The following is a 14,604-nucleotide window of genomic DNA, read 5'->3' on the forward strand; positions in this document are numbered from 1 at the left end:
TAATATATTAAATAATAAATCCCAACAACGATACGTGCACTTGCGTGTAGGTATTACCACCAACAATATTCACTTAAGGGGTAATTGACATTTTGAACCCTTTAATTACACCGCATTGACACCATGCACCCTTAAATTAAAATAATAGGAGAATGCACCCTTCAATTTATATTTTCTTGGCAAAGTGCACCCTAGTGCAATTTCCGGCTCAAAATGTCACCTGAAACTTGAGTTGTTAGAGTGGGCAAGGATAAAATTGTCACTTAAGTCACAATTACTAACTTTATACTTACTTAACTTTTTTTTTTAAAATACTCACTTAACTTAAAATCACTAACTTCTATTTATTGAATAAGCTTTTGCAAACACCACCTAATTCCACATTAAGCATATGCAAAGATTATTTGTTTAATTTATTTTTTTATTTTATTTCTTTGGTGAATTAGTTAAATCAGTTGAACCTAATACATACACGTAAAAAAAGAAAAAAAAAGTCGTTGGTCAACTAAACAACCCCATGCACTTACACGCAAAGTTTTTCATTTCCCAATAGAAATAAAAATAAAAATAAATAAGTTATTCATTACGTGCAGATTCATCATAGTGCCATTTGGACAACAGACACGAGAAAACTCTGTCCAACCTACTCTACCCAAATCAATTTCGTATTTCTTAATTTCTTTTTTATATTATATATAAAATGTAAATCAAATAACTCTTTTAATTTAATCATCAGCGTAAAAGAATCTCATTACAATTATTCTTAATTTTCGATCAGAAACGAAGCTTAAGGTATTTTTGTTTTCTTGCCACCTTTTTCCTTTTCTTCTGAATATTAAAAGTATATATATGATGAATTCTTGATCTCCCACGTTTAAAACATTGGTTCTTGATCATATATATATATTTTGTTTTACATTTGTGATTCTGGGTTTTTTTTCCTTGTTGATTAAAATCTAATCTTTAATTTAATTTAATTTAATTTTAATTTTTTTTTACTATTTATTACCACCTCTGCAGGTTGAGATTTTGGGATTCTGGCATACTGATTGTGTTTTCTATGTCAATTTAAGGATAATTAAGTTCTGGGTTTAGTACAATTGTTAGGGTTAGTAGTACACTGTAATATGTAATCAAGAATTGGGTATACAATTTCAAGAAACCTTTCAAAAAAGGCCAGATTCTTGGGTTTTGCATGTGGGCTTAAGAATTTATTTCTCTTTTCTTTTTTACAGAAGTAGAAATAAGTCATTGGGTTTTTTAAAACAAAACACATTGAATTTTTAGTTCAGAATTTTCGAGAATGTTTTCGATTTCCGAAAAGAGCATACTATCCTCAAGGCTTCTTTCTTTCCTAATAGCCTTTTCGATGTTTCTATTGATCTCCTCTTCGTTATCCCTTATCGAGTTCGAAGAAAATTCGTTCGTTCCCAAATCGGTTCTTCAATTAATACCGAATTTGGTAAGTAACGCATCAGTTAATTATCAAATCCCGAGTGCCAAAGTAGTTGATGCACTAGAAAGCCCTGTCAAAAGTCCCGTTTTCCCGAACGACACTTTAAATAATAAACAAGACACTATTAGTGTCGATGAACCGGAAGAAAAACATATAACGAGAAAATGTGACAAAACCGAAGCTCGTCTTAAGGTATATATGTACGACTTGCCGCCCAAATTCCACTTTGGGTTGTTGGGATGGAATGCACCCACAAACCAAACGTGGCCTAGTTTAACCGACCGCGTGAAATTACCATCTTACCCTGGAGGACTAAATCTGCAGCATAGCACAGAGTATTGGCTAACGCTCGATCTTTTATCAAGTAATAAAGATATAGTTAGGCCATGCACTGCAATTAGAGTAGAGAATTCGAGCGAAGCGGATGTGATCTTCGTGCCATTTTTCTCGTCTTTGAGTTACAACCGATTTTCGAAGCACCGGCAAAATCGAAAAGGTAGTGGAGATAAAGTTTTGCAGGAGGAATTGGTTGACTTTTTGGTCAAAACGAAAGAGTGGAAAAGATCGAGGGGAAAAGATCATTTGATTGTTGCACACCACCCGAATAGCATGTTGATTGCGAGGAGAAAACTCGGTTCTTGCATGTTTGTGCTATCGGATTTCGGGAGATACTCGACTAAAATAGCTAACCTGAAGAAGGATGTGATTGCTCCGTACAAGCATATGGTGAGGTCTATTGCGGCGAATAATTCGCCCTCGTTCGATGAGCGGCCGATTTTGGCGTATTTCCAAGGCGCAATTTATCGGAAAGATGTAAGTGATTATCTATCCCCCCTTCGTTTGTGATAATGTTGTATTAATGTTTTGTATGGGTTCTTGAAATTTGGAGCACTAATTGATTGATCTTATTCGGTGAATATAATACGAATACATAAATTTGTTTAATATATTATACATATATATAGGGTGGAGCGATCCGTCACGAGCTATACTATCTTCTAAAAAACGAAAAAGACGTCCATTTCACATTCGGAAGTGCGCACCAATCGATCGGTGTAAGAGAGGCGGGTAAAGGTATGGCCAACTCAAAATTCTGCCTAAACATTGCAGGCGACACTCCTTCTTCGAATCGACTCTTCGATGCAATCGCCACTCACTGCGTTCCCGTAATAATCAGCGACGAGATCGAGCTTCCATTCGAAGACATCCTCGACTACTCGGAGTTCTGCGTGTTTGTCCGAGCGAAAGATGCTGTCCGAAAAGGGCATCTTTTGAGTATTCTACGAGGCGTGAAGAACGAGAGGTGGAGTAGAATGTGGGAGAAGTTGAAGGAGATTAGCGGACGCTTTGAGTACGAATTTCCGTCGAGAGACAACGACGCTGTTGATATGATTTGGCAGACGGTTTCTAGAAAGAAAGTGCCGAATCGGTTGAGTGTGCACCGTAAGAATAGGTACACCAGATCGCAGTTTCGGTTGAGGCTGTAACTACTTTTTTTAAAACACACACACACACACACACACACACACACACACTGAGGATTTTATATATCAGAAAGATCAAGAACTATTTTCTCTGTTCTAAAGTAAACAGTATTTGTGCTATGTAAGAACCTAAATTGTACTGATTTCAACAAATTAAATGAAACAATCAAACCAAAATAAAAAAGAACACTAACCTATAATTAATATATATATATATATATATATATATATATATATATATATATGTATGATGAATCAGCACTTGTTGTGAATAGGGTCGGATCCACGACGAACTCTTCTCTTTTGCGACTCGTTGGGGTTGAAAGTTTTCGAAGGCGAAGGCGCGATATTCAAGTCTTGAGAGACAAAGGCGGCGTTCAAGAACCGAGAACTATTTCTCGAGCCCGAAACGTTCTCCGGTTGAAGGGACAAAAACCCGATGCAAAAGACTGCAAGAACGACGATCCTATAATAACTTAAGCACCCCATTTTCGTGTTTAAGACAATGATGGAAGAATAGGCAAATGGCTGATTTTTTTTGTTTAGTGTAATTTCATCTCTTTTGTTTGCAAAATTTGTGGGGATAAATTAAAGCAATAAAGCAGAAAAAAAGGGTAAGAGAAGAAAGAATATGTAGACAAGTTAGATTCACTTCCCCAATCATAAGCAGAAGCTAAAATTAAGGCTGTTTTAGAAGACTCTGTCATATGTTTGAACCAAAAGTTAGTTTGGAATACATCATTCTTCAGAAGCCAAGAATCTTTGCTCTTTTGGACCAATCCCCTTCGGTCTCGTCGCAATACACACACGCGTGGCCGTCTCCTTAGGGGGCCCCACCGAATATGTGCCGGGGGTATTTTGGTAATTTTTGTAAGGAATGCGTATTATTCGTACGATTTGTCGCAATACACACACGCGTGGCCGTCTGCTTAGGGCCCACCAAATATGGCCCGGGGGTATTTTGGTAATTTTACTAATGAATGCGTATTATTCGTACGATTTCTTTCAACTTCAAGTAGAGAATAGAAGAGCGATGATTTAGTGGATATGCTATAAATTTGCATCTATAAGAGTTGGAAGAAAATTGTTTATATACTTTTATGTCATGTGTTAGAACAAAGAAAACGGCCTAGCTCATTTTATTAGTCGTTTTGGGCTAAAAGAATTAGATACGGGAGGCAATGTACGCACGTCTACATGGACAATCGTATTCGATGAAAATGCACTAGATATTAGTTCTTGAATTAGCCGAAAATGAATTGAAATAACTACTAATTAACTAAATAACTAATTGAACTATATCATATAAGATTATAGACAATGACTGACAAGAACAAAAACTGTAGCAGGTATAAAGTTCTTAAATTTGTCCCAATAAAAAAAGGGTAATTAAAGAATGTACAAACAAGATATATTTAGTTGTTTGCAAGAATTGAGACACAAGCCAGCCAAAGTTAAGGTTGCTGCTACAGTTTCAAGAAAGCAAGATAAAGTTGTATGTTGGGGTTACCTCTAAAAGAAAAGAAAACAAAAATTAAATAAATAAATAAAAATAATATATATACATATATATATATATATTTTCCCCCCCAAAAATACCAAGCATTTTATTGCTTTATATATATATGTTAAACTCAACTTTAGAATAGTTATGCTCTTCTATCTATGTACTAAAAAATGAGAGTCTTGGTTTCTTGTGCTTTCCTTTATGCTTTTCTTTTGCTTCTTCCTTTAAATTCTTGCATTACTCATAACTGCCAAAATTGAACTCCTCAATTTTCAAATTTCTTACACATACAATTTCTCTTTCTTTTCCTTCTTTTCTTTTTTCCAATTCTCCTTTTCTCTTTACTTCCTCACATGGTTTAGTTTTGAAGTATCGTTTCTTGAATTAATATGAAGTATATAGTATGGAAGACAATTAAATTTTAGTGAGTGATTTAATACTTAATAAGCTATGCTGCACGGACACTTCTAGAAGGTGAAAAGTCCCCGTATCCAACACCTAGACACTCGGACACACCCGGATACTTCTCGGACACTCTTGTCGGGCCGTGTCGTACTTTCGCTAATAGTAGGACACCCGTGTCGGGCAATGTCCACAATTTTAAAAAAGTTGGGACACTTCTCTTACGTTTTAAGAAAGAGCCCTAATAAAAAAAAATGCGATTTTCTTCTCTATGTAATACACATTTCCTTTGTTTTCTTTGTGAGTCCACCCAAAACTCCAAAAGTCTAGCATGGACGGCGACCAAGAACACGAGTAACAAGGGTGAGCGGTTTTCTTATGCGATGACGACTTATACATATTTTTTATAATTTATAAATGTACCCCTATATTTTTATTATTTATAAATATACCCCTATATTTTTTATATTTACGCGTATCCCCCGCGTGTCCGTATCCTAGTTTTTTGGAAATGCCGTATCACCGTGTCCGTATCCGCGTATTGCCGTGTCCACGTATCCGTGTCCGTGCAGCATAGTTAATAAGTCATAAATGTTATGGCAAGTGGAGTTCTAGTATTGTTGGGGTTGGAATAATGTACCGATTAAATAATTTTAGTAAAAAGTTTAGACAAAGCTTCACGAGTGGTGCGATGATTAAGAGCCCGTTTGGTTAAACTTCGATAATACACCTTATAAGCTTCTAGAGTAATATTAGTGAGGTTGAGAGTAATATGACTATCAACCACAATAATGTTATAACTAGCATTTTTCCCCCGTGGTATGCACGTGATATTATTTTGTTAAATATATATTTTTATACTTAATCATATCATTTAATTAGATCTTTTGATGTATTTTATTGATAATTGGTGCTTAAAGTGTTGACTTATTGTTGTTTAGGTACAAATTGAAGAATTGGATAAATAGAGGATCAAAACTCCAATTTAGGTGACAATATGGGCGAAAAGTGAAGAAGTCAAAAATCTGAAGAACAAGAGCCTAGACGGCCGTCCGAGAAATACACTTGAATTCGGACGGCCGTCCGAATATTTACCTGGGAAGAACAAAGTCTCTAAATTGAGACGGCTGTTGGGTGTAATACCTACACACAAGTGCACATATCGTACAAGTAATAAAGTGGACAATTAAGTCCGGATATCGATCCCACAGAGAATATTTAATTATTTAATTCTAGACGCTAAACCCTAGCAATTATTATCAAGTCCACCCTACACTGTCGGAAGATGATTAATAAACTAAATTAACTAAACTAAATTTAGCAAATTAAAAAGACAAAGGCAAGAAAGCAATTAAAAGGGAAGATTTAATCAATGAAAGCAAGCCTAGGATTTTATTCTTCCCCCTATGTGATTATTACTCCTCCAATTCCTTCAATTATGCAAGTAATTAACCCGGATTATTAACCTGAGATGCTAAATTAATCATAATCCGCTTCCGCGTGTATTACAATTCTAATACTCTAGATTTAATTACTGTATTCCTACGCAATTAATTCTAGAACACAACATTAAGCACAAATCTCAATAATGGCTACCTAAGAGATTAACTATATTCCTATGTTAATACCACAAAGGCTATTCTACCACAGTTCTAATTATTAACCCGAACTTCTGATTCATGCGATTAACAAAAACATAAAAGCACATAAAGCGGCCAGTTTCATGAACCTAATAAAAAAAGTAGAAGAAATAATCCAGAATTAAAACTTGCATAAAATCATAAAAAAAAAGGGTTCATAAATCCCACATAGGGTTTGATGATGCTAATTACTTAGATCACCTGGGGTAGTGTAGAAAACGAACTGGGAGAGCAAAGCAGATCAGTAGCTTGACAACTTGATGATCCTGAGGTACCTGCGAAATGAACACATGTGAACTACGCCGGGGGTTGATCCGGCGGAAACCCCTCCGACGCTCAAGTCAGACGTGCTGATCATAGAAATAGTCCAGAGAATACGTATTGTAGTATTGCTCAGTTAATAGGACGTACCTTAAGGAATGAATTCAAACCTTTATTTATAGCTTAGTTGAGATTGTCGGGCCCAAACCTTACTTGAAGGTGATTGGGCCTTGGTGATAATGGTCTTCGATATTGGGCTCGTGGCCCAGTAGGTAAATAATTTGTAGGCCCATTGGGTTGGGGCAATTAGGCATATCATTAAGCCCCCCACTCTCGAGTCGATGTGGGGGTCATGTTGAAATGGGCGACATATCGTGTCGAGAGTAAATATTGTAGTAGTCAATGGTGTGTGATAACGCGTTGGAGCGTGTGTCGGAGGGGCGTAAATGCGCGTTGGCGCGTAGCGCGACCAAGTTGTCGCGATGTAAGTTAATTTTGAGTCGTCGGTTTTGTCCCGCGACGATGTAGTAGCGAATTATCTCCTCGTGGGAGTTGTCTCGTCGCGAGGTAATAGTGTTGATCGAGTTATCTCCTCGTGGGAGTTGTCTCGCGATAATGTAGTAGCACGGATCAAGTAATCTCCTCGTGGGAGTTGTCTCTGGGGTAATAGAGTTGATCGAGTTATGTCATCGTGGAAGTTGTCTCACGATAATGTAGTAGCACGGAGCTAGTATTCTCCTCGTGGGAGTTGTTATTTTTCGACATTGTCAATGTTTTGACGCGTTGCTTATATGTGTTTACATATAGCCTTGTGCATGATGTACTTGAGGAAGGGATCAGACTCTCAAGATTTTTTTTTTTTTTTTATATGGGGGTCGTGCCCCTTGTTAGACCTCGTGGGTCTTAAGTATGTTTGGACCGTGGCCACGTTTTAATGAATGACCCATCGAAAACAAGTAGATAAATTTGAGTAATCAAGCTGGCCAGGCTATATAGATTCTCATAATATCTCTAAGTGCTTCTAGGGTTGTAATCGTGCTAACTTGAGCTTGCGATTATATGGTGAATTTCGGGCGAGTTGTCTCCTCATGGGAGTTGTCTCGCTGCAGGTTGTAGTATCGAGCGAGTTGGCTCTTCGAGAGAGTTGTCTTGAGCGAAGTTGTAGGAGCATTGGATGATGCGCGATTTAGGCGCGTTTGGATTGAGGTTGCTCTGAGCGAGTTGTCTCCTCGTGGGAGTTGTTTCGCAGCGAGTCTTATTATCGAGCGAGGTGGTTGCACGTGGGAGTTGCCTTGCAACGGATTTGTAGTATCGAGCGAGTTGGCTCCTCGTGGGAGTTGTCCCGCTGCGGGTTGGGGTACCGATCGAGTTGTCTCCTCGTGGGAGTTATCTTGCTGTAGGTTGTAGTACCGAGCGACTTGGCTCCTCGTGGGAGTAATCTCGCTGCGGGTCATAGGATGGAGCGAGTGGTCTCCTTGTAGGAGTTATCTCGTTGTGGTTTTGAGACCCGAGGGGGTTGGCTCCTCGTGGGAGTTTCCTTGTAAGGGGTTGTAGGACCGAGCGAGTTTTGCTCCTCGTGGGAGTTGTCTCGCGGTGGGTTGTATTACTGCGCAAGTTGGCTCCTCGTGGGAGTTATCTCGCAACGGGTTAGAGGACGGAGCGAGTGGTCTCCTCGTGGGAGTTATCTCGCTATGGTTTCGTAGACCCGAGGGAGTTGGCTCCTCGTGGGAGTTGTCTCGCTGCGGGTTGTAGGATGGAGCGAGTGGTCTCCTCGTGGGAGTTGTCTCGCTATGTGTTGTAGGATAGAGCGAGCTGTCTCCTCGTGGGAGTTATCTCGCAACGGGTTAGAGGACGGAGCGAGTGGTCTCCTCGTGGGAATTATCTCGCTATGGTTTCGTAGACCCGAGGGAGTTGGCTCCTCGTGGGAGTTGTCTCGCTGCGGGTTGTAGGATGGAGCGAGTGGTCTCCTCGTGGGAGTTGTCTCGCTGCGGGTGGTAGTATTGAGCGAGTTGGCTCCTCGTGGGAGTTGTCTCGCAAGCCCCCCACTCTCGAGACGATGTGGGAGCCAAGTAGAAAGGGGTACCGGATCGTATTGAGAGTAGATCGGTGTTGTAGTCTTGCGTTAATCGCTAGCATGGTGTGGATAATTTTTTTTTTTTTTGAACGTAATTTGGTAGGTGCGTTAAAGAGCTCGCGCAATCTGGTGGAGCGCGTTGAAATTCTCGCGCGATTTGGTAAAGCGAGGTGAAAACGGCATGCGATTTGGTGGTGCATAGTGCAAATTGCGCGCAAGTAAGTGAGTAGCGGGAGGTGGGCGCGCGCTTTGATGCTGGGTAGGTGGGGAGCGCGCGCTTTGAGGTTGGGGTAAGGGGGGAGCGCGCGCTTTGAGGCTGGGGTAGGGGGGGGGCGCGCGGTAGGTGTCACGCGGGCGCGTGCACTGCACGCGCGGAGGAGAGAGAGCGCGGGCGCGTGCAGTGCACGCGCGGAGGAGACAGGGCGTTGGCGCGTGCAAGGCACGCGCGAGGGAGAGAGAGAGTGCGGGCGCGTGCAACGCACGCGCGGTGAGAGACAACGGGCGCGTGCGATGCACGCGCGCAGAGGCAGATGCGCAGTACAGCTGGGCGCGTGACATGCACGCGCGTTCTGGCGATTTTTTTTTTTTTTTTTTTTTTTTCGCGCGCGCGCGGACCGAGGATTCTGGGCCAACCGCGCGGTGCTGATGTGCGCGCGCTTCCTTGTGTTTTTTTGTTTTTGTTTTTTTTTCTTTTCTTCTTTTTTTCTTCTTCTTTTCTTCTTTTTTCTTCTTCTTTTTTCTCTTCTACTTCTTCTTCTTTTCTTTCTTTTTTTCTTCTTCTTTTCTTTCTTTTTTTCTTCTTCTTTTTTTCTCTTCTACTTCTTTTTCTTGTTTTTTTTTTTCTTCATCTTCTTTTTTCTTCTTCTTTTTCTTGTTTTTTTTTTCTTCTTCTTTCTTCTTCTCTTTTTTCTTCATCTTCTTTTTTTCTTCTTCTTTCTTCTTCATCTTTCTTCTTTTTCTTTTTTATTTGGTTGATATTCACCCCCTTGGGGATGTTTTATTTTTTGAATAGGGATATTACCCTCGTTCCTTGAGATGGGATGTGCACCCCTCTTGGGGATGTTCTATTTTTTAAGTAGGGAGATTATCCTCGTTCCTTGAGATGGGATGTGCGCCCCCTTGGGGATGTTCTATTTTTTGAGTAGGGAGATTATCCTCGTTCCTTGAGATGGGATGTGCACCCCCTTGGGGATGTTCTATTTTTTTAGTGGGAAGATTATCCTCGTTCCTTGAGATGGCATGTGCACCCCCTTGGGGATGAAAGGTCAGTGGATGTACCACCCTTGAGATGAGATGCCCAACTTTAGGATGGGATAGCCCCCCATTTAGGATGAGGCGATCACGAACCACTGGGGTGAGATGCCCCACCTTGGCGATATATGGTGCCACTGATTAAGTGGCAGCACGAGTTGAATCTTCCGTGATCATACGCTGAAGGTCTTCTTCGGTTATCTGAACCGTTCGAGAAGTAAGTAGAAATTGATCATGTTGGGGACCCAGTGGGGCCTCACGAGGAGGAGCGTTGGCTCCTGCTATGACGAATGAAATGTTTTGGGGGCAATGTGAACCCCCAGGGAGTCGATAACCCTTGGCGAACGAAATATTTTGGGAGCAGATGTAAGCCCCTAGGGAGTCGATAACCCTTGGCGAACGAAATATTTTGGGGGCGATGTAAGCCCCCGGGGAGTCGATAACCCTTGGCGAACGAAATATTTTGGGGGCGATGTAAGCCCCCAGGGAGTCGATGGCGGTGGTGGCATGGGTGGCTATGTAAGCCCCCAGGGAGTCGATGGCGGTGGTGCCATAGGTAGCTCCACATGTGGAGCAGGTGCTGGTATCGCGTTGGGAGCATTTGCTCCCATCGTGGCGATATATTGAGTCACGGCCTCTGTGGCAGCGCGAGTTGAAGCTTATGCTATCATGCGTTGAAGCGCATCCTCGGTTATTTACCATTCGAGGAGCAGGGAGTGGTGGATCGGCGAGTGGTGGGTCCCGAGGGGGATCACCTGAACCTCGCGAGGTGGATCCATGGGATGTGGAGGAGGTGGCAAGCCAGAGCCTCCACGAGGTGGGAGGTCGTTAGCTGTGTCATTTTCTCTCCGAGCAGACGCCTCAGGAGGATCTTGTTGGCTACGTGATCTGGTTTGCATCGTTCCCACAGACGGCGCCAAAATGATGATGCTAATTACTTAGATCACCTGGGGTAGTGTAGAAAACGAACTGGGAGAGCAAAGCAGATCAGTAGCTTGACAACTTGATGATCCTGAGGTACCTGCGAAATGAACACATGTGAACTACGCCGGGGGTTGATCCGGCGGAAACCCCTCCGACGCTCAAGTCAGACGTGCTGATCATAGAAATAGTCCAGAGAATACGTATTGTAGTATTGCTCAGTTAATAGGACGTACCTTAAGGAATGAATTCAAACCTTTATTTATAGCTTAGTTGAGATTGTCGGGCCCAAACCTTACTTGAAGGTGATTGGGCCTTGGTGATAATGGTCTTCGATATTGGGCTCGTGGCCCAGTAGGTAAATAATTTGTAGGCCCATTGGGTTGGGGCAATTAGGCATATCAGGGTTCAAAATAAAATCCTAGAAATAAAAGATTTAGCTGCTCGTAGTTCTTATGATAAACAAAATAGAATTAATAAAAGAAATAAGAAAAAATATGCTTGAGTCTTCGATATTCGTTCTTCGCCTCTTGTGGTGTCAAATTCCATGCCTATGGTGTAGAGACATGTTGCTTTTATAGGCTTTTCTTGATAAGGAAGTAGTGGAAACCTAATAGGAACCAATTTCGGCCACTTTCCCCATCATGATTTTTTCTTCAATTTTCGCCATGTTGGAGTCCGAATTTTGGAATGTTGTGTAAATAAGAATTGTAGAACTTGAAATTAGCTTTCCAATGCCGCCAAAATCACTTGATTCAGAGTTTGTATGAGAGAAATATGCTTGAAATGGTGAACACTCCCAAAACTGTGGCGAGATTCCTTCTTCCAATTTGATTTATTTCCTTATTTGCAACTTTTTCCTTTCTTTTTGATCTTTTTCCTTCATGGACACTTAATTCTCGTTTTTCACCTATAAAACACAAAATTAATCAATTAAAGCACAAATATAATTAAATCTAAACAAAAGATCCACGTAAAGTAAACGTATTGAGTGTAAAATCTACACTCAACAACGGCCGTCTGAGAAGACGTAGATGCGCGGTAAATGAATTCTAATTGCACAAGGAAACTGTATTTTTCTCCAACGTTTCCACCCTATAAAAGATCAATTCAAGCACACAATTGGGGATCCATCTTTTTACGCAATTTCAAGAGAAAAGAAGCAATAACGAAGACGAAGGGTTCGAATACTCCAAGCATAGATTTATCTTCCATGATTTATTTTAATTTCGTTTTTACTTTAATCATGAGTAGCTAACTCTTTTAATTCAAGGATTTTATTTCGAACCCTATGTGGGATTTTATGAACCTTTTTCCATGATTTTATGCAAGTTTTTATTCCAGATTATTTCTTCTTCTTATTTTATTAAGTGCATGAACTTGATCACTTTATGTACTTTTATGTTATTGTTAATCGCATGAATCGGAAGATCGGGTTAATAATTAGAACTGTTGTAGAAGAGCCTTTGTGATATTACATAGGAATATAGTTAATCTCTTAGGTAGCCATTATTGAGATTTATGCTTCATGATGTGTTTTAGATTTAATTGCGTAGGAATACAATAATTGAATCTAGAGTATTAGAATCGTAATACACGCGGAAGCGGATTATGATTAATTTAGCATCTCAGGTTAGTTATCCGATTTAATGACTTGCATAATTGAAGGAATTGGAGAATTAATAATCATATAAGGGGAAGAATAAAATTCTAGGCTTGTTTTCTCTGATAAATCTTCGTTTTTAATTGCTTTCGTGCTTTTGCTTGTTTAATTACTTTTGATTTAATTTAGAATAATTGCTAAATTTTCGACTGTGTAGGGTGGGCTTGATCATAATTGGTAGAATTTAGCGTTTAAAATAAAATTATTAAATATTCTCTGTGGGATCGATACTCGGACTTTTAGTCCATTATATTACTTGTACGATACGTGCACTTGCGTGTAGGTATTACAACCAACAATTGGTAGAGATCCTTGTAGGATTCTAGAAAGCTCTCTAGAACCCTTCCTTTGTAGATATTTTGTAGGAATTCTTTGGAGTGTTCTAGTGAACCACTCCTAGCCATTAGATCAAATATATCTCCACCGTCCACTAAGGAGTGGCCTAGTATAAATATGAGTAAGGAATTCATTTGTAATCATCCAACAAATCCAAGACATTCAAGCAATACAAACAAAGCTCTCTTATCTTCTTAAGTTCTTTATCGTTTTCCATTGCATCCAAGTAGAATGATTCGTCATGTATGATCTGAAAATAGTTATTATATATACATATCAGAGAAGCATGGCGGTGTGTGAACGAACCTGAGAAACGAAAGAACAGAGAGTTGCAGCGGCGGCAGAAATTGTTCGATGTGCAACAATGGAAAAGAATAAACCCTAAAAGGAGGTTTTATCTTTATACTAACCCGGGGTGCGCGAAAATTACATTTCTACCCACTCTGTATTTTACAAATAAAAATTGTGTGTTGATTACGGGCCGAATTGCCAAAATAATCAACTATTTACAAAATTGTTTCTTTTTTTACAGGTCTAGCCCAATGAACTATAAATTTAATGGGCGTCGACAATTATAAGCTCAGATCCAATTAAAGCCCATATTAAGTTAACGGATATAAAAATTCGATAAATTAATAATTTTGTCTAAATAATATATTTTTTTTAGGGAAAATGAGGGATAACCCCCTCATTAGGTAAAATAATATAGTTTGGCCTCAATTTATAATTCACCATTTGTAAACAAACCCATTTAATATTTTCTGAATTGTGTGACCCCCCCCCCCCCCCCCCCCCCCCCCCCCTTAGTTTATGTTAATGCATATTATGCCATTTTTTGTGAATATTTTTCTCCTACTTTCTCTCTCTTCTCCTTACTTTTCTATTATCCGTCATTTAATATTCTCCATTAAATTCTCTCTCTTCCTTTTTTTCCTCACCTTTGACGTGTTCTTTTATTCTTCTTCTTCTTCTCTCTCTCTCTCTCCTCTCTCATCTTCTCTCTCTTTTCTCTCTTCCCTTATTTCCTCTGCTCTCGTATGTTTCTCTTTCATTTTTTCTCTTTATTTTTCTCTATTTGTTCTCACTACTTCATCTTTTCTTCTACATCTCATTTTTTTATCGTTGAAATCAATTTATTTTCTACTCTATGAAACACATGTTTTCACCGGAGATTAAATTTTTATCATGAGTATTCGATTTTATAACACCATAGTATCCTAAATTGAAAAATAATATAGTGAATTAATGAAAAAATTATAGTTGACCACCAATTGTTTTATAGTTGACATCGGAACAATTATAGTTGACTATCTCATTTTTGTAGTTGACTCTGGCAACAATATAGTTAACTACCAATTTTTTATAGTTGACATCGTAAAAATTATAGTTGACTATCTAATTTTTATAGTTGACTTTGGGAAAAGTATAGTGAACTATCCAATTCTATAGTTGATTCTGACTGTAGACGATTACAATATTTTATGTTTTTCGACAACAATGATCTCTTCTTTGTTGTGGACTGTGATAAAACAAATTTCATAGGAAACAAATATTTATGAGTCAAAAAATAGTGCGACCATAGATCTGTAGATCTAAAAAACAAGCTTGT

General features: G+C 39.4%; 1 protein-coding gene across 1 annotated transcript; it reads left to right on the forward strand.

Annotated features, from left to right (window-relative positions):
• The first annotated feature begins 617 nt into the window (after positions 1-617).
• LOC105959712 (putative arabinosyltransferase ARAD1) lies at positions 618-3,485 on the forward strand. Its single transcript, XM_012983848.2, has 4 exons — positions 618-792; positions 1,021-2,269; positions 2,422-2,909; positions 3,216-3,485. The coding sequence occupies exons 2-4, from the start codon at positions 1,304-1,306 to the stop codon at positions 3,418-3,420; spliced, it is 1,659 nt and encodes a 552-aa protein (XP_012839302.2). The 5' UTR covers positions 618-792; positions 1,021-1,303; the 3' UTR covers positions 3,421-3,485.
• Positions 3,486-14,604: the final 11,119 nt, after the last annotated feature.

The sequence above is a fragment of the Erythranthe guttata genome, chromosome 9 (assembly GCF_056151865.1).
Source record: "Erythranthe guttata isolate IM_541 chromosome 9, IM_541, whole genome shotgun sequence".
Classification (NCBI taxonomy): Eukaryota; Viridiplantae; Streptophyta; class Magnoliopsida; order Lamiales; family Phrymaceae; genus Erythranthe; species Erythranthe guttata.